Source organism: Pyrus communis, chromosome 1 (genome assembly GCF_963583255.1).
Source record: "Pyrus communis chromosome 1, drPyrComm1.1, whole genome shotgun sequence".
Taxonomy (NCBI): domain Eukaryota; kingdom Viridiplantae; phylum Streptophyta; class Magnoliopsida; order Rosales; family Rosaceae; genus Pyrus; species Pyrus communis.
This window is the reverse complement of record NC_084803.1, coordinates 26,697,729-26,719,200: the sequence shown is the minus strand read 5'-3', so window position 1 is coordinate 26,719,200 and position 21,472 is coordinate 26,697,729. Positions and strand designations below refer to the sequence as shown.

Genomic DNA, 21,472 nt, shown 5'->3' with positions numbered 1-21,472 from the left:
AGGCGCTTTCTTCGCCTTTGCCACCGCGGCGACCACCTCCACCGTCCTCGGCACGCGAACCCCTGAAAAGCGAAGTAATTAGCAACGAGGATCAAGTTGTAAAACAAAGGAGGAAAGAAGAACGAAAAGACTACCTTGGGTCGACTCCTTAGGCTGTGTCGAGGATGTTGACCTAGGGCGGTCGCCGAAGATCTTCATCGCCAGCTCTTCGGCCGGGGCGCCGAAGAAGTTGCCGGTGTACTCCTCCCACCAGTCCCCGAAGGTATCAGTTCCCAGAGATTCAGGGACCGCCGGCCGAATCCTGAATTTCCTGCACTTCTCTTGGAACTCCTGGTCGGACGTCTTGCACTCCCTCTCAGAGGAACCGGTAAGACGCCCCCGACTTAGGAGTGACCGAGAAGCGAGCAGGGGGACGGGGCTGCCTTGAATATAGCCGAGCTGCCGGGCGACAAAATGGGGGTGGTAGACCTCCCAGCCAGCTCGGCGGGCATCGCAACCCAGTGGAAGGTCGCGAGCCAAAACAAACGACCCCCAGCGCTGACGAATGTCCGCATCCTCAGACGCGGCCCACGCGGCCGTAGGAAGCTTGAGCGAGGAAGGGTACTCCTGGCGCCGGCACACCAGGAACTCGTCATCCGAGAGGACATCTAGGCCGAGGAAGTGTTTGAAAACCTCGTCGGCCCGATGAGGTGGAGCCGGTCGAGATGCCAGTTGAAGACCGAGGGCGGCCGTTCGCTGGAAGGCAGGGACCTCCGGTCGAAGAGTAGAGAAGTAAACCTGCAACCAGAGTTGGAACACCCAGAGGGGTCCGTTCTGATGCGGGTCGATCTTGCCAATGGTCGCCTCGGCCAGGCAACGGTAGAGATTGGCGAGTATGGCTGGACTGAGCGCCAGCAAGCGACCATTAGCCAGTGCCTGGGCCACCGGCATGTTCTCCACCAGGCATTTGTTCGACCGAGTACAACAAATGAATTTGTTGTACCAGTAGAAGAGGAAGGCCTCGTGCTCTCCCTTCCTAAGGCTTTCCTCGCCTCGGCCGGCGAAATGAAGAATGAGAGTGTTATAGTTGAAGAAGTTCTTGTGGAGCTTTTGAACTTCTTCCCTTGAGGGCTCCCGATCACCCCGGCTTAGCGTCTCGACAGCCCTTTCGTCGAATAGTGCCTTCAGGTCGAGAGGAGAAGGGTATCCGGAAAGGGCGGCGTCAATAGGAAGGCCGATCGAGGAAGTCCCAAGGATGGCCGAGACGTCGAGGATGGTGGGGCCGAGAGGGCCGAAAGGCAGGACCATGGTGTTGGTGGCCGAACACCATAAACTCAGGGCCGCCATGAGCAGCTCCTTATCCATGGCAATCTCCATGGTTGACAGAATAATGGCATCGTAGATGCCGAGAGCCTTCCACTCCTTGGAGAAGAAGGAGCTCATTCGGTCGACCCAGGCGGCCCAGGCCGTGGTGGTCGAGGGCCAAGCTCCTTGAGGACGAGCCAAGCACCATTTCGACCAGTCAAACCCTTGAAGAAGGGGGGTTAAACATTGCTCCTTGAGCAAGTTGGTGACAGACGACGGCACTGCGTCTTTGAAGAGGGGACCCAGAATCTGGTGGGTGGTGGCCATATCCTCTTGAAATCGCAGCGTCTTGACGGCACTGCGATCGATGAATGACTTGCACTTATTGATCTCATCGGAAAGCTTCGAAATAAAGGAGGCCATTTGCAGAAGAAAGAACTAAAAAATTGCAGAAGGTCTGGAAGGTTTGATTTGAGCAAACAAAGATGAGAAATTAGAGATTCTGGAGTTTCTGAGGGCGTAAGAGGCGAATGGCAGAAATGTGGGTATTTATAGGCTTTTCAGAATGAATATCAAACGTCTGGAATTCAAAAGCGCTGGTTCAGATTGGGGGGAAATGTAACCGGGAAAGTCTGCAATCATTTCGGATATTTTGGGAACCTGCGAAAATGGGATCGAGGAGTCGAAAATCCAGGACGCACGATGGCGTGTGGCGACAGGTTCAATGCATTTAATAAGGATGAGACGGTTCAATTAGTTCACGGTTTCGAGGCCCATGAGTGAAGCTTTTAAGAACGGCGGAGAATCGACACATGGCCACGCGTTGGGGGCGACGAGGAAAGTGCAATCATGTCTCATAAATATGCAGGAATAATGATCATTAAGGGAGTAAAATTCAAAGAAGCAATAAATGTCTTCGCTTCTTCAAGGTCGAGGCCCGACCAAGAGGTGACAGTCGGCGACCTCAGAAGCGAGGGGGCAATGTTTGGGCCCAAAATATCTTGGGCAGGCCGAGTAGTCATATGTGCTCGGCCCAAGGTAATAACAGATGCTGTGGGCCGGATAATAAAACCCGGGCCAGCTGGCAGGGTCAGCCGAATCCTATCTCAAGAGGTCCAGATAAATAGGAAGGATTGAGGAAATCCTGGTGCGACCAGGATTCTCGACCAGCAAGAAATAAAGCCTCAAAGGGAGGAAGATTCAGAGTCCCAGTGGGAGTAGGTTTGTTCGAACCAGAATCGAAATGGGACAAGGACTCCCAATCCAAATCAGAGGAGATTTCAAGGAATGGGGTACTATAAATACACGAGATCATGCAACATTCAAGGGACCTTCAACTCAGCATACAATTGCCCTGCGCAAAACCTCTCAATCACCTTGAGATTTTTCCTTTTCTTTTTCCTGCCGACACACCTTCAGTTTGGATAAACAGCACTGTGGAAGCAACCGGCGAGCACCTTCAGTTTGGATAAACAGCACTGCTGCCGCAGAATCAGCCGACCAAGAAGCATCTTCAGTTTGGATAAACAGCACTGCGTCGAGGTCGACCGATTATCTATCCAAGTCTCGGTCGAGGAAGGTTTTCGAACCTTTGTTGGCAGAGGTCACCGTACTAAGCTTTCCCGGCATAGTTAGGTGTTACGAATTACATTGCTCGGCGTACTGATCGCCGAGTGGTTTTATGATTGGATACTCACAGGTGAGTTTCAGGGTTCGGCATTCCGACGGCCGAACTACGTTTACCATCAAGACATATATCACGTTCGAGTACCTGTGCCCATACACCTTGGTCTCGATTCGACGTGCTTATACTCTCACGAATATAATCACAGTGACCGAATCGGGCTCGGACGATTTGTGAACTCCGCAGAATTAGCAGCCTTGTCTTCAGGCTGTAGAACCCAGAGACCGAGAGTGTTCCTTCCTCGGTCGCAATCGCAAGTTAAAGAAGTCAGCACCGCGCTCAAAGCTACATCAACAGATTTTACTCCTCGGCCAGGCTCGGCCGACGAGTTGGCACGCCCCGCATTCGACCGAAGGACGTAGTTAGCTTATTAGTTACTCGGCCTGCGCGCCACGTAGGTTTTGTAATTTTTAGGATCAACAGGTTTATATGGACAAAAAAAAAAAAAAGATGAGGTTCTGGACAATGCCACGTGGCACTACGTGATTGGTTGAAAATCTTATCGAAATCTTGGCTAAATTATTGTAAATAGGAAGTGACACGTGGCGTGTCGGGATTGGTTGAAAATCTTAGCAGAAATCTATTCAAAAAATAGTACGTTCGGATAATGACACGTGGCGTGACGAGATTGGTTAAAAATCTTATCGAAATCTTGCCTAAATTATTGTAAACAGGAAGTGACACGTGGGTTGTCGGGATTGGTTGAAAATCTTAGTGGAAATCTATTTAAAAAATAGTACGTTCGGATAATGACACGTGGCGTGATGAGATTGGTTAAAAATCCTATCCGAAATTAAAACTATTTTTTTTTATTTATTATTTTATAAAAAATTTATTTAATATTTTAAATGGACTGGGTGCCAGCGCATTTTGTAGGGGTGAAGATCGTTTGTGCCAGCGCATTTTTAGACTGGGTGCCAGCACATTTTTTTTGGGGTGGAGATGCTTTGGCCTATTACTGTTCAATTAAGTGGATAAATGGGCAGAGTGCTGGCGCAAAGTCTTTAGGGGTGGAGTTGCTCTTAAAGAAGCAAAAATTCTATTATGCTCAAAAGTATAATATGCTCTGTGTTTTTTTAATGATTAGATGCTGATTTTTTTATTTTATATAAAGATTTAACAGTTAAAAATTTGAAGTATCTCATACTTCGAAACACCATAAAAAATCCAAATTAATGTCATAATCTACATTTTTAAATTAGATAAGTCGTTATTCATTACTAGACTCTTTGCAAGCGACATAAAAATGTTTTATTTTTCAATTAATTTTTTGTACAATAATCCAATTTTCCACAGGTAAAAGCCACAGAGTTAAGCCATGGCAGCTTTGCAAGAACAAGGAAATTACCAACCCTCCCAGTTTGTGCAAGCTACCAGACTGCAGCCAGTCGTGTGCAAAGTCGCATCCCGGAGCTGGAGGCTTTGGGTTCTGCATTGCTGAATTTTGCCTGTGTATGCATTCCTGCCACAGAGACCGCCAACCTCCCAGAGATGCAGAGGCAGATCAACTTCCCAGCCTGCCTTTTCTTTCTTCTAAAACTATTACGCCGTAGCATCACTTACTATTTAATTAAACTCGTGTAATGTAGCTCCAAAAGAAACGAAAAGAAGCAGCAATAGGTTCCTGTGTCAATAAGTCTTCTCGTGCTAAACGTTGCAATAAGCAAGTTTTAACTTCTTTCCTCCTCAACCTTTCGGTATTTTTGGTATTTATTTCCTCCTCATCACAGTACTAGCAAAACAATGGAGACTAGATAATGCCAACAAGCATCAAAGATGATAAAATCCGCTCTGGTATACATGCAATGCAATGCAGCTCAAGCTGAAACAACATAATATTCAGAGACCTCCGGTACACAATCAGCATACCGGTAAAGGAAAAATATACCTTTGGATATGATATCTTTCTTGTTTTTGCAATGCAGCATAAAAGAGTAAACGGCACAGAAATAGAATATCCAAAACTTAACTACGACATGGTGATCCAGTTTCAGAACATGGAAAGTTAGTCTTACACTGTCGCCTTTTCACTCAACTTCAAGCTGAGCTCACACCCCATTCTCCAGACAAGGCGCAAACGAGTTTTTCAGATCTGTCTGGGCAGCGGGCACAAAACCACCACCTGGGAAGACGAAATTTGGATTGTACTAAGAATCCTCTTCGTCACCTCTACATCTTGATATGAACTTGTCCAAAAATTCATTCTCCGGCAAAATAAGTGCATCATAAAAACTCAGGTCTCTCTTCAATAACCGTTTTGACTTTATAAGCTCTAAGACCCTGTATCGAGCACTCACTCAGTTCTCCATGCTACACATCAAAATCCAAGATGTACGAATTAATACCGACTTTTTGAACTTGACCGTATTAAAGAAAAAATCGATTCCAAACTTTAACTTCTCCTCTGAGGTCCTAAGCAACCCTGGCGTTCTTCTAAACATACCCATACATTCATCCTCTAAGAAACCAAAACCACAAAGCAAGTCCAATTTTCTACTAATTGTCCCATTCCGTAAACAGCTAACTGTACATAAACCATGAACCAACATCCCAGAATTCAATGAGAAACCCATTTCCACAACCCATGCAACAAGGCTTCTAAGTAGAGATTCCTGAACAATGAAAAGCCATGGCTGCCTCTTCAATGGCGTGGAAAGCTGAGAATCAACAATTCCGCAACTCTCCATAAAGGCAATATTTCCTAACAACCTAGATTTTGGGCCCAATTACATCTACGTAAAACCCGAATCAAATCTTTAGCATTCTCATCATTCCCCAAAATTTTCTTCAGAATTTCAATACAGGGTACTAATTTTCTGTCCAAACTAGCAGTCAACAGTGTGGAATTTTTGGAAATGAACCTAGCAAGATCAGAACCGAACAGACCCAATTGTTGAAAGAACTCAAGTTTAGGCCTCAGGGTTTTGTTAATATTAGAAAACAAAATTTGGGGTGAGACACGCACAGCAGATCGGATATGGTTATCAGAGAATCCAAGTTCTCGAAGAAAGCTATACACAGATTGAGGCTTTTCAGGGGATGTGACCCATGAGAATCGACTTGAGATTGAGAAGGCTTGGGGTTTGGTGAATTTGAAGGTATTGACAAGGTAATCGGCGAGGTGGGAGTTTCCATTTGGTTTTAGAATTTGGGTGGGTGAAGATAGAGATGAGAAAAGAGAGATGGAAAGTTTGGCTGCATTAGAGGGAAGGTACTGGAAATATAGAGGTGAGCGCGAGAACACAAGCGGTTTCAAAGCTTGCGTTTGCATCTACAGCCATATGCAAGTACATCTATACATACATTGTGTGTGTTGCGTGCAACTATGAAAGAACAAAAAAGTGATTGAGGTGAAATCTAAGGTATACGAAAGATCTAAAGGAACTGCTAAAGTTTGGGGAGATGGTGAAGAGCCAATCCAAGAGCATGATCGCGTATGCTTCCTCTTAAACATGGAAAATGCATAATTTTTGTAATGTTCAAACATGCAACTAAGCTGAAATAACAACTAAATTCAATCCAATTCCAATACCCACATTCCAGTCACTCCATATTTTCCAATAACAATCAGGACCGTCCCTCCAAAACATTACAAGTACAACATGATTGCTGATTCTCGTAAGAACACATAACGTACTGAAATAACAAATCAATTCAATTACACTGTAAGACTAGGATTAAAGTATCAGATATATATGTGTGTGTGTGTGTGTGTTTATACTTTATATGCAATATTTTTTTGACAATAACGAGCGATAGTGTAGTTATATGTATATATACATACATACATATATATGCACTTTTTTGGGTTTATAAAAGAGAAGACTAAAAAGAACAGGAACAAATCAAATTAATCGAGAACACAACATTAGAACGTAGTAAAAATATTGAAGTAGAAAAATTAAACGCGAGGTCTTGCTATCAAGATGATCCCATATTAGGAACAAGAATCTATGATGTCAAATAAGCTGTACATCAAACATATGACTAGGACGCCCTAGCTAAAAGTTGATCCACAAATTTGCAGTCAGTATGATCCTGTCAAAATCTATCATGTCAATTAAGTAACAGTATACCCCAGCTCGACACACAAATTATACCTTGTGCAAAATAGGCTTGTCACTTCATTGAGCAAATCAAATATCAATGTCAAACAATAAGCAACCACAAAATGAAAAATCCCAACATCGAACACTAATTCTTCCTTACGATTTTGAAGGTATTTGTAGAGACCAAGAACAAAAAAGAACCGAAATAAGACGAATCAGAAGAGAGTAAAAAACAAAAACTAGAGGCATGATATCCAAAATCGAAAACTTCAATTAGGAGGTACTGTTGCGTTTAGATATCCTGATTTATGGATTATAATGAATAAAGACCCACAATTCATTCCCAAATAAACGAGTATATGCACTGTTTGTAAAGACACAGAGTGAAATTACCTAAACGCACCAGATGAATTTGGGCTTCGAATTGAATACGAGCTCCAACAAGGACAACTCGTAAACCTAAACGATTTCCTAGGACAAGGCGCGATTGGCGGGATTGTCGTCGATTGGTAGTCCTTACTCCACCAAACATCGGACATAGTCCTGCCTAAACCAATCCCAGTTAAAAAGGCGTAAAAAAACCAAGCTTTAAATTCTTTGCCAAACGTCACTTAGTACCGATTTAGTGATATTCATTCTTATTTGTAAGCGAGAGATTTTAAGTTTAATTTTCACCAAAAGTAAATTTGAACTATATTATTACTAGTCTATTGAGGCTTAGCCCACTCCTCACCCTCTTTGAGCATCTGGAGTGGAGTCCCTTAATAGGAACATCCACCGTATAAAATGACTATAAAACAAATACAAAGACAAAATGAATTTTCAATGGATTGGAAAGTGAGTATCTAAAGTATAGGAACTCACCGCATACATAATGTATTTACCCATATATGAAGACTATACAGGGACACAACCTTGAGTGGAAAACAGAACCCACAATCTTGATTGAAGTTTTTAATTAATTAAAAAAAAAGTTAAAAAAATAAAATATAAAAAAAGTGCACCTAATCAAATTATCACATAAAATCATGAAAATTTTAAATTTAGGGACTCTAATATAAGGATTCTCCTATTGAAGACAATGTTCATTTAGAGACAAAAATTCTCTTTAAAGTCATCTCTAATGGAGATGGCTAAAAAGGCCATAGGCCATTCCTTAGCCCGATTTGTTAAAAAAACTCAACTTCAATTGAGGGCTAGGTCAAAACAAGTGGAACCCACCAGGCCAAATGATAGTCTTTTAGCTATCGGGCTGGCTACTTCCACTCAAGATTCTAAAAAACGTTAAGCGCTAGTTAGGCGGTGGGTTGGCGTCTAGCACCTAGGCGACTAGGCGGATTTAGGTAAATTTCTTGTATAACTTGTAAATAAGTGCATACTGACACTTACAAAAAATTATACTTGTATGAAATTCATGGATAAAATAATAAAATAATGATGAAATGCACAAAAAAAAAGGGTATCCAATAAATCCAAAATTTAAAAACACATTTGGTTTTAAAAAACACTAAGCACTAGTAGGGCAGTGAGCAGGAGTCTAATGCCTAGGTAGACTAGGCGGATTTGGAATAAATATATTATATACCATATAAATTAGTTAAATTTATTTTATAGTAGATGATTAAACATTGAGGAATACGTTATTAAAAAAAATATATATATATACACACACACACACACACACACATATCTAACATAAGAGTATAATATAGGCTTATCTTAAAAAAAAATTAATAAAATAATATAATGCAATAGTATAATGTAATTTTGTTTTAAAAAGAACAAATAATAAAATATTATCTAAATAATTTATATAATTTATTTATTAAGGGATAGTGGGTAATTATTGTTTATCCGTTTATTTTATGATAAGGCTGGTGGATTTCACACCAAACTATGCACTTTTCCACACTTTCGAAGTTCCCCTACTACCCATACTCTCTCTTTCAGGCCAAACTAAGCATCTTTGATTTGTGGTCTTCACCGTTTCTATCCCTCATCTTCTTTTCTCCTGAAAAACCACAAATCAAACATTGAAGTCCTCCGCTTCTATCTCTCCATCTTCTTCTCTCCTGAAAAACCAGAAATCAAACATCGAAAATATCTCCCTCTATCCCTCCAAATTAAAACAACTCCCTCAATCCCTTCATCTTTCCACCACACATCTCCCTCAATCCCTTCATCTCTCCACCACACATCTCCCTCTATCCACCACCGCACTTCTCTGTTTTCATGCACAAAAGTCATGGGTTTGCAGTATGACGAGAGACATCTAGTGATTATGGGTTGCAGTTTGCACAATCACATAGTAGAGAGACGAGGAATCGCCTACCATGCCGCTTAGCGCCGCCTAGTTGACCGCTTAAACCCTCTCCGTTTTATTGACCGTTTTGCCCAAAATCGCCACGAAAGCCCACCGCCCAGCGCCTAGGCTGATTTTTAGAACACTGCTTCCACCACACACCCCCCCCCCCCCCAACCCCTAAAAAAATCAAGCTGCTTGTTGGGATCCAACCTACCACCTCCAGCTCACTACCATCAGCAGCAACAACTTGCTAACGTCAACTAGCCGTTGGAATTTTTTTTTTTTTTCAAACAAAATTTAAAAATTCTATTTTTTCCTACAAATACCTATGGCACCCTTACATACTATCTTACCTTATTTTATTCTAATTTTTCACATTCTTTTCACCTTAAGCACTTTTTTCATACACACCCCTCTCTTAATGGTATTAAATATTTAATAAAATATGTAACACCACCAACATGAAACTTAAACAATATGTAACCAATAAGTTAAAGAACAAACTTAACAATAATAAACTATTAAGGGACTATGTTTAACCCCTGTGGGTTGGAGATTATATATAAATATAGCATGATATTGTTCATTTGAAAATAATATTTTGACGGGCTATAATTCTGGATAGGTCTAGAGTTTGGAGATGGGCACCTAAGTCCTTGAATGAATACTCTAAGGTGGTGGTGATAGGAGATGCTCTCATTGTAAATAATATCGTATGTTAAAAATAAAAAATTCTTTGTCAAACATAAGGTTCTTTTTTTAACTCTTTCGTCTAGATTTCGCCCATTTGAAGTGCTTTGGTAAGTCTTTAATTGCTGAATTGTGAATCAAAATTGGGCTTTAATTTGAGAGAATTGTGGGGCAAGAGCATAAATATCTACACATTTTAGCTTTGTAAGGAAGAGGAATTAGTCATTTAGTACTACGGTCTAGTAGCATTTTTCTTAACTAGTAAGAGAGAAGTTCGAATCTCAAGTATGACGAGTTTGTAACCAATTATAATTCAAGAAATTACCAATCCAAATATTGATCATGTCACAAAATCCTCCAAATACGGCCAGTATTCTTCTTTCGACTGCAAACTCAAACTATCTAACGTTGCATATAAAAGTAAGCTGTCAAGATGACCCCGATCTTCGACTGTAAACACGTGAGGCTTCCCATTTACATGAACAAGACTTTGTCCCGGAAATTTTTTCACTTTGTTAATCTTCATCGCTCTTCTTACTGCAGCCACTTCAACCCACCTTCTCTTCGATGCATATATGTTAGCCATCTCCACGAATGGAACTGCCCCCTTGAGGTCGGGCTCCAACTCAAATAGACGACCACAAGCGTATTCACCCATCTCTACGTTGTGATGAATCTTGCAAGCACTAAGCAATGCACTCCATATGCCAGCATCTGGTTTCACTGGCATACTTTCAACAAGCTCCACTGCTTCTTTTAACCTCCCTTTACGTCCAAGAAGGTCGGCGATACAGGAATAATGATCTACCCCGGGATATATGTTGTAAACTTCTCTCATCATGTGAAAGAACTCCAATCCTTTCTCAAGCAACCCTGCATGAGTGCAAGCTTGAAGAATGGCAAGAAACGTCATGTGGTTTGGTTTCAATCCAAACTCCACCATCAGACTGAAAAGGTCCAGAGCTTCTTTGTATTCGCCATTCAAAGCACACCCTGTGATCATTGTTGTCCAGGAAACAACAGTTCTCACTGGCAAGACATTGAAGAGCTCTCGAGCACTAATAATATTTCCACATTTTGCATACATGTCTATTAATGCATTGCAGACCACTATATTGTCTCTTAACCCATTAGAAAAGGCATATTGATGAATCCATTTTCCAAGCTCAAGTGCTCCTGTTAGGCCGCAGCCTGAAACCAGTGAAAGGACGGTAACCAAATCGGGTTTCACGCCAGCAACCTCCATAGCATGAAACAACCTTAGCGCCTCGTCCAAGTCCCTACTCTCAGCATACCCACTGATAATAGCAGTCCATGAAACACAAGTCCTATCAGTCATGCCATCAAATAAAAATCGAGAAGATAAAATATCACCGCATCTGGAATACATAGATATAAGGGCATTGACAACAAATATATCAGAATCACAGCCCAGTTTAATTCCATGACAATGAATGAGTGCGCCTTGGAACAGTTTATCAGGCTGAATGCACGAAGAAAGGAGGCTTACGATAGTGCTTGTATCGGGCCTATATCCATCACACAACATCCATTTGTAAAAACTTAGAGCATTGACAAGCTTTTCTAAGCTTCCATATCCTGCTATCAATGAGTTCCAAGACACAACAGTCCTCACACCAATCTCAACCCCATTAAATACAGCCATGGCGGAACTCAAGTCCTCGCACTTGGCATAGGCAGAAATCCAAGTGTTGGCCATTGACACATCTCCATCTATCCCAATTCGAATCCCAAACGCGTGCACGGACTTCACCAATGCCAAATTTTTCGTATCCAAACTTGCTCGAGTCAACCCCACAACCGTGACAGTATCCGGCAGAATTCCGTCAAACCTCATGTCACGGAACAAACCCAACACTTTATCAAGAAACCCGGATTGCGCAAAACCGAGAACCATCACGTTCCAGGAAGCTACGTCTCTCACAGGAATTCTGTCGAACAGAAGGCAGGCATCAGTGAGTTGTTGGCACTTGACGTACATGTCAAGCATTGCTGTTTGCACATAGAGATCGGACCGGAACGGCGACTTGAGGACATTGGAGTGAATGATTTGGGAGGATCTGAGGCTGCACAGATTGGCAGACGCTTGGGCAAGCAAGGGGAAGGTGAAGTTGTCAGCTTCCAGACCATTTTGTTTCATTTGGCGAAAGACGAGGAGGGCTTTCTGGGAACGATTTTGCTTCACACATTCTCTTATGGCGGAGTTCCACTCAAACACACCACCAATATTCTTTGACGGTTTTGAAAGGAGGACCATTAAATCATTGCCCTCGCCCCTTCGTCCCTTCGTCGTCTGAATCGCGACCCTTTGACGCCCAGATCAAGCAACTGCCTGCAAATTAGTCAAACAAAAGATCAAGCCAAGTAGACATCATGCCATTATAAGATTTAGTAGACGAGAGATGTTCAACGACTAGTTGAGCTGTAAATAGTACATATCAGTAAAGTAGGAATTTTCTTATAAGCTTTAGCAGACGAGAGATACAGAACCATGCATGTGCACCTAGTTCAGAACTGAAGATGACTCAGAAAAGCAATCAAAACCTCTTTACTCTATTTCCCAAACTGTCACTGTGCGTCGTCTGCTTTTTATTTTTCTGTTCAATAAGAACGTTTTTGAATGCCATTCAATAATGCTACAGTTCAAACTGATTTATTTGATATCTAGATATGGTACCCCGTTGTTGACGAGGACGCGTTAATGTCAGTGTCATACATTTATGAGAAAATGCGTATAAATCATTAAAATAGACCCCTTCCATGCTTGCGGATGTAAGTAGGACAGAACCACAGCTCAGTATGGCTTTAATATAATTTGTATTATAACCGATGCAGGACATGAAATAAAAGTATTATAACTCAAAAGAGCAGATGCATTTTGAGTGGAGCACATAAATTATTGGAAGACAAATTTATGGGCTGGAAAAAAGAGGGTGGTTTAATACATATTGGCTGATCAGTTTACTTCCAGGACGTTTTATGGCTGATATCATTACTTTAGTTATGTAATTTTCAGTTTTATGTGACTTTAATTCAGTTTTATATCAATTTAATCATATTGTCTTTCAATTTCTGAATGTAAGTTACAAAATGGTATTAAAAACCATTTCTTTCTGTAAGATGGAAGTTGGACGTTTTTGATTAATGAAAACTCTCAGAGTGTTTCTCTGTTTCAGTTTTGTGCCTTTCTCTTTGTGAGATTGTTCTGCTTTGTTCTTCTAGTTGTCTACGTTGTAGGCTGGTACTAGAGATGGGGTTTTGGGGTTTTCAGGTCTCTCCTCGCACTAGGAGATAGTGGACCCTATATATCAGTTTTCCATTTCGTTTTATTTTGTTTCTAGCTGCTGCACCCTGCATCAATAACTAATGGAACCTCATAAAGAAAGAAAATTCAAATCAGAACTTTCTTGTCAGATTATTATATACTAAAACAAATTCCAACAAAGATAAGTATCATGTGTATGCCATTAGGTCATGAGTAAGTTCAACTCACATTTCCAACAGTCTTCTGGCCAGTTGCAACCCGCTGGAATGCCCTCTCAGATTCCAAAGCCCGAACTCTAAGCTTCAGATCACCTTGCTCCTACAAATAAACAAGTGGCATCCACAACTGAGAAAATTATAACAAGCTATTCAAAGTATTCACACAAATAAAAATCAGTTGGTACCAATTTTGTATAATTTCAGCAAGCTTTTCAACTCTGTCAGCCTGTCTAAATAAGCTATAGAACGCACAGATGCTAAGAATTTGCCCTTATAATGACTTCAACTCCAGCTTCACGAAATTTTAGCAATTCCAGTGCATAGCTACAGGGCAGAGAGTCCAAGACTTGTCAAAAACAAGGGGAAGTAACAGTTACTATTTATTTTACAACTTTGAGATGGTTTTAAAGCTAAATTACCCTCATGGTTTGGCTATCTCAGTAATGTCAAATCGAGGATCAAGACCCTTCCCAATGCCATCTAATACTGAAAAGAGAGAAAATAAAGAAGTCCATTTAGGAGGATATACACATATAAATATACGTGTCTTGGCCACTGAAACATTTACATTCATCCCAATTCGAATCCTAAGCGCGTGCACGAACTTCACCAATGCCAAATTTTTCATATCCAAACTTGCGCGAGTCAACCTTACAACTGTGGCAGTATCTGGCAGAATTCCATCAAACCTCATGTCACGGAACAAATCCAACACTTTATCAAGAAACTCGAATTACGCAAAACTGAGGACCATCACATTCCAGGAAGCCACGTCTCTCACGGGAATTCTGTCGAACCGAAGGCAGGCATCAATGAGTTGTTGGTACTTGACGTACATTTCAAGCATTGATGTTTGCACATAGAGGTTGGACCAGAATGACGACTTGAGGATATTGGAGTGAATGATTTGGGAGGATATGAGGCTGCAGAGATTGGCAGACGCTTTGGTAAGCAAGGGGAAGTTGAAGTTGTCAACTTCCAAACCATTTTGTTTCATTTGGTGAAAGAGGATGAGGGCTTTTTGGGAACGATCTTGCTTCACACATTCTCTTATGGCGGAGTTCCACTCAAACACACCACCAATATTCTTTGATGGTTTTGAAAGGAGGACCATTAAATCATTGCCCTTGCCCCTTCGCCCCTTGGTCGTCTGAATCGTGACCCTTTGACACCCAGAACTTTGTACTACGACCTATTGGTATTCCTCTTCGTTTGTAAGTGAGAGGTTTTAGGTTCGATTCTCAACAAAGACAAATTTAAACAATTGTTGCTAAACCTTTATGAGACTTAGCTCACTCATTCCTCTGTGTAGATAATATTGTTTGTTCAAAAACAAAAATACCAAACTAAACACATATACAAAAATCCCACATTCCAAAGGCAAACATTGCTAATTCAAGTTGAACTAAATCACATTGTTCAAGCATTCTGGTTTAGTTCGTTCAAGTTCAAGTAATAATGCAATCAGTGTAAGTATTCCGCATACTTGACTGAACAAGATGGACAATTGTTACTTCTTGTTTATTACCATGCTTTATAAATGAAAATACTATTATTTCACTTTCATCTAAAAAATTTCAACACTTTAGAGTTTAGACTTTAGACTATGACCCCTTGGTGTAATAACCCAAAATCCTCCTCTGGTTGATTACACACTTTTTAATTTATTTTAGCCCAACTTGAACATTGTGTTATTCTATTGTGCTCAACTCAGTTCATTAACACTCCCTACAGTAGGACAATGACTTACATTCCATGGGTTTATCACTACAATTAACACATTTCATCCCAAATATCCAAGTGGACACTAAAATCAAGGCGTGATGACCGACATCTGGAAGATGACGCAGCCATAATTACCAAATAAATTTTTAGTTTTTTTTTTTTTTTTTTAAAAAGGGTGAAAACAAAACTAAATGGTTATTAAGCAGCCTGTAAGTTGTAGTTCAAGAATGAAGAAGTATTTTCTAGAATTTTGTATTCAAAGTGAAGCTTCACTCAAACTATAGGGACTAAAATCATAATTTGGATGGTAAAAAAGCGAAGGTATTATTAGCACTCCAATAAAGTTATAACGAAAAGTTAAAGAAATGAAAGAGTGTTGGACAAAAGTGGTATTTTCTTTCATAAATCTATGGAGGGCAAGGCTCGTTGGCAGCAGAATGAGAGAATATTTGTGATCTCAGGTAAAATACCAAAAGTATATTCCAGCAAAGAATAATCATGCCAATTGGCTTTGGATGGGATTCTGAATCACAAAAGAAAAACCCTACACTTATAATAAATAAAAACAAGAAAGAAGCAAAGCAACCCAATTGTGGCGGATGGATCACAATGACAAAGATCCTTGTCAACAGCTCTGTCATCTTGTGAATACAATTAGCAACAAAAAAAAAAAAAAATTAAACACTACTAGCATGACTTATCTAGCTCAAGTACACTGTTACTGCTAATTTGGGTTAATTTTGGGAGTTTAAGTTTCTAATATTTTTCACTCTCAAAATATATAGGAAATACAAATACATGAATTAAATATAAATACACACCATTTACTCTTCATACACTGAACAAAAAGTAGAATAGCTAATGAACCTATGTATAAGATTCAATGAACCCAATTGTTCAATGAACCTAATTAACACACACCCCAAGTCGTGAAAGATGCCTCAACCCACTTTTGTAAGAGAATATTCAACTCACGCCAACACTCTCCCTCAAGTTGGTGCATAAATGTAGTTGATGCCAAGTCATGGAGTGAGTTGTAGAACGCTTGACTTGCAACTACTTTTATTAGAATGTATGCCAGTTGATCCTCGGACTTCATGAATGGAAATTGGATAATATTCGCATCTAACTTCTCCTTGATGAAATGTCTATCCACTTCAACATGTTTGGTCCGATCATGTTGAATTGGATAGAAATTTCAATGGTAGTTTGGTTATCACAAAACAAATTTGATGCAAACGCTGGTGGATACCCAAGTTCCAATAGTAACCTCCGAAGCCACAATAATTCACATACACTCTTTTCCATACTCTTGTATTTCGCTTCCGCACTAGACAACAAAACCACTTTTTGCTTATTGCTATGCCAAGTTACTAAATTTCCTCCCACGAAAGTGAAATATCTCGAAGTATACCATCGATAGTAATGTTCCCTACCCAATCCACATCAGTATAACCATCCACCTAAAAATGACCATTCTTTGAAAACATGATACCTCTACCTTATGCAGATTTCAGGTAGTGAAGGATTCATTCAACCACACCCATGTGAGCTTTACTCGGAGAATGCACAAACTGGCTTACAATACTTACAGCATAGGCAATGTCAGGTCTAGTGTGAGATAAGTAGATTAACCGCCCAACCAACCTCTGATGACGATCCTTATTAGTTAGGATTTGGTCAAGGTGCATGGCAAGATGATGGTTTTGAGCTATAGGAGTGTTAGCTGGTTTACAATCAAGCATTCTGGTTTCTACCAACAAATTCAGAATATATTTCCTTTGAGATAGAAACATGCCATGTTTCGATCGAGCCACTTCTATGGCCAAAAAATACTTAAGTCCACCAAGATCCTTCATCTTGAATTTGGTGGCCAAGTAATCTTTTAATCTTGAGATTTGCTCCTTGTCATCCCTTGTAACAGTCATATCGTCCACATAAATGATGAGTGTTGTTAACTTACCCATTCCACCTTTTAGGAAGGGTGTATGATTGGAATTGCTCTACCTGAGCCTATACTTTTTCATGGTCGTTCGAAACATCCCAAACCATGCCTGAGGTGATTGTTTCAATCCATACAACGCCTTGTTCAATTTACACACCACTCCTGGTTAACCGATATATACCCCAATGGAATATCCATGTATACTTCTCCCTTGAAATTGCCATGTAAGAAAGCATTCTTCACATCAAATTGTTGTAATAGCCAATTTAAATTGGCTGCCAAAAAAAGCAACACTCTTACCATATTAATCTTTGCTACAGGACAATGACAGAGCCACATGGAGACTAGGAGGGGCACGAGCCCATCCTGAAATGTTTCTTAGTTACATAACCTATATGTTGGTTTTATAACTAAAGAATATGCAGCTCGTTGGTTATTGGGGTTTTAGTGTTCCTACACGCCAGGGGTTCAAAACTTGCTGGTTAATCTCCTTTATGTGTTTAATAAGAACTACCCTCTTTATCAACAATTTTTGGTCGGTTGGTTGATACAAAACAAGGTTAATTTATGTTGAAGAAAAATCTCATAATAATAGTACTGAGTCATGATTTTAATTTTTGTTTGAAATTAATGTTAATTTTACGGTAAATTACAAAAAACTACCTCAACTATGCGTTGATCCACAATCTCATACCTCATGTTTTAAACATTGCAATGTCATACCTCAACTTATAAATTTGTTGCAATGTCAGACATCTGTTAACTTTTCTGTCAAATTGACTGTTAAATGATGACGTGACAAGAATAAGGCCCACTCATTCACCAACTTGAATAAAAATTAATTAAATAAAAAATTTTATTTAACAATTAAAATTATTAAAAAAAATAAAAATTAAATTAAAAAAAAACCTCATTGGCCCCTTTCACCCCCTTCATCTATCTCCAAAATCCCATCTCCCTCCTATTCCCAGAATCTCATCTCCCTCATCCCCTCCCACTGCCACCAACTTTACTCATCTTCTTGCTCCAATTCATCCCACCGCAACCATCTTCCGCCGTACCTGCATTTTGTTTGCAACCAATCAAGAACCTGCATCTCCTCTACAATGGGGACCCGATATGGGAAATAATGTAGAAGTTCCTGATATGCTTAATGTGGGCGATGACGGGCTCCTGGAGTGGGTTGGGTGCCAGTGGAGTGGGTAGAAGACTTGGTGAAGGCTGTGGTGGCGGAAGGTTTTGGAGAAACGGAGAAGGGTTTTGGAGTAAAAGTAGAGACAAGTGGTGGTTTTGCTGGGGGTGAGGGGGAAGCGTTGGGGGTGGTGACTGTGGCAAGTTGTGGGAACACAAGTGAATCGACGGGGGGATGGATGAAATCTTAACGAATTGAGCCAAGAACAGATCTGGTGATGCGAAATATATACACAAATTAAAACCCTCTTTTGACAATTGTAGTATATATATAAGTAGGGATCGTTCTAAACCGGGGATTAGGAGGGATTGCTAAATCACTTGAAAACTGACTCAAAAACGTAAAACAAAGGTTAAAACACTAAACTAGACTCAAAGAATGCAAAACTAAACACTAAAACACTAAAACAAACCAAAAGACTCAAAACAGCAACAAAACACTCAAAACTGCCTTAAAAACACAATCTCGGCAGTTTTGAACACCTAACACAAATTTGGACGAATTTGGGTTATAACTTGAATCAAATCAGAAACTAAAAGGAAATTGGCTAAAATATGCGGCTAGGGTTTTATTTGAAAGGGGAATGTGTTTAAGTGCAGAAAATAGGAAATAAGGACCCCCTTTGCACGGCAAGGGAAAAGGAAAGGTTAAGAGGTGCGGCTTAATGCTTTAGGAAAGGTGAAGTGTCCTAAAACTGAAGGGAAAAGGGGTCCCTTGCACGGCAAGGGATGGGGAGAAAGGGAAAGGTGCGGCATCCTAAGGGGTCTAGGGCCTTTGTTTTGTGTCCTAAAGTGCATACGAGGCCTTCAAAGTGGTTGGAAAATAAGGACTTTTAAGATTAGGAAAGGTTACCAAAATGGGAAACCTTGGCTTAACTTTCCTACTTCAAGTAGGAATCCTTGTTGGAGTAGGAATCCTTCTTCAATTAGGAATTCATATTTCTTCAAATCTTCAACTCATTCATTCCTCTTTTGCTCCAAAAGACTCCAATTTGCATCTTCTTGCACACTTTGGCTTTATAATCTGAAAACACACAAAAGTGACTTTAAACACTAAAATAACTAAGGAAACACAACATAAATGCACGAGAACAAGCCAATTAAGTCGCATAAATATGCTCCTATCAAATTCCCCCACACTTAGCTTTTGCTAGTCCTCGAGCGAAACAAAACAACTAAAGAAAACAAGACGAAACAAAACAAACAAAACATAACCTAAACCTTCCAACGTTTGCCTCAGGGATTTCCAATGAAACATGACATGTCAAAGATCATTACTCACATAGCTTTTAGTCTTCCTTCCCCTCGAGCACATACTTAATCATAGTCACCATTCACTAGCTCGCATTTAATCAATTAAAACAACATTTTGAATGTAGTAACATGCCTTAGAGAATTCCCTCAATTCCTCACTAGTTATGCACTCAATTTTCACTCAGATTTTCTGACTACACACCCTACAATAGTTATATGTGAGAAGATTGATGTAAACATGAAAGACTAGTACTCACATATGTTATAACAAAGAAAGCAATTTCTGGAGTAATTAAACATGTTTAGATATGATCTCATGAATGGAATGCTACTACTTAGATGCGAGAACCAGTGACACCATATGCTCATACCAAATTCAAACTCCACAAATTGAAATACACAACACTCAAGATAGAAGTCAAGGGTTGTAACGGGGCTTAGGGTATTGGCTAACAAGAAAAGATAGGGATAAACAAAAGTTCTTTAAGCAATAGCAAGCAAAGTAATGAAATTAAGACTTAGAATTCACTTAGAATGCAGTAATCAACTTTTAGACATACAGGGAAGATTCAAACAACTCTTAGGGCGTAATTCATTGTTTTGGACCCTTACTTCAACAAACAATACTTTGGAACTCTTTTCACTTCTTTTCAACTCTTTTTCACTTTTTTTTTTTTTTCACAACTTTTTTTTCTAGCCGTTCCTATGGCACATAAACTCACATCAATAATCCTTCCCCCACACTTATTTTCTGCAACACATTAATCAAAAGGAATTCATTTTTAGTCATGCTTACTATGCTTCAAGAACAAGGGTATGGATGGTCCTAATCTAGGCTAGGTGAGGATAATATGGGTTAACAAAGAACATGGGCTAACACGGCTCAATGGGGTTAAACTTAAACACATAATGAATTAAGGGCACAGGGCTATTTGGCTTTGATGGTGGTCACTACACAACTTCATCTTGAATATGTGTTATGCAAATCAATAACATGCTTTGAATGAAATGGGCATGAGTTCTAGCATTTGGAACTAAGTGATGAAACGCCTTCTAAGTAGTAACCAAGCAAAGAATAATGAGATCATGCAACGACTTTAGAAAACAATGATGCACAAATTATTACTCTCCAAATAAACGTTTAGGCTTAAGTCTCACAGGGATGTAGCGTTAGTTTGAGTTCATTCCTTCAAGCATGTTACAAAAACTAATTTTCCTTTGTGATTACATGTGAATTCGTAAACTATAACTACAACCAAGCATAAACCAAAGAGTATATCAAACATCCATCCATGTTTGTAACTTTCTTTAACCATCATGCAATTAAAAACCAAATCCTCATCATTGTGTTGGAAGGTAACCTACGACACAAACAAACACACAAAAACAACTCTTTTTGGGTTTTTCAAAACAATTTTTCAAATTTTTATGGGATTTTCGGATTTTTAAGTCAACACACACTAAAACACTCTAAAATAGCTTAAAAACACTTAAAAACAGCAAGGAACAACATTGGAGTTATGGGTGATAAAATCCCACGAATTTGCATCAACAACACTTATTACCCCCCCACACTTAAATCAAACATTGTCCTCAATGTTTCAAGCCTAAAATCACACCAAACAAAAGTAAACACACAAACAGCAACTAAACACACTAAGCATGGCAGAATGTAAATAACAAAGAGAAGAGGCTAGGGACGCAAATCTGGTTATGGAGTGTAAATGCCATCCTCTCCTTGGTGATTGCATGGGTTGCCTCCCACGAAGCGCTTGCTTTAACGTCTTGCAGCCGGACGATGGTATGCTCATTCCCCATTGGAGCCCACGGCATGCAATGAG

The 21,472-nt window shown here is 40.0% G+C and overlaps 1 protein-coding gene and 1 long non-coding RNA gene across 2 annotated transcripts; both read right to left on the bottom strand.

Annotated features, from left to right (window-relative positions):
* Positions 1-10,310: 10,310 nt before the first annotated feature.
* Positions 10,311-12,591, bottom strand: LOC137716086 (pentatricopeptide repeat-containing protein At4g19191, mitochondrial). Its single transcript, XM_068455484.1, has 2 exons — positions 12,537-12,591; positions 10,311-12,365 (listed from the first exon to the last, which is right to left on the bottom strand). Exon 2 carries the CDS (start codon positions 12,288-12,290, stop codon positions 10,353-10,355), a length of 1,938 nt encoding a protein of 645 aa, XP_068311585.1. The 5' UTR covers positions 12,291-12,365; positions 12,537-12,591; the 3' UTR covers positions 10,311-10,352.
* A 932-nt stretch (positions 12,592-13,523) lies between these two features.
* Positions 13,524-14,009, bottom strand: LOC137716079 (uncharacterized). Its single transcript, XR_011065638.1, has 3 exons — positions 13,936-14,009; positions 13,702-13,840; positions 13,524-13,616 (listed from the first exon to the last, which is right to left on the bottom strand). It is a non-coding gene; the product is annotated as an uncharacterized lncRNA (long non-coding RNA).
* Between the last annotated feature and the right edge of the window lie 7,463 nt (positions 14,010-21,472).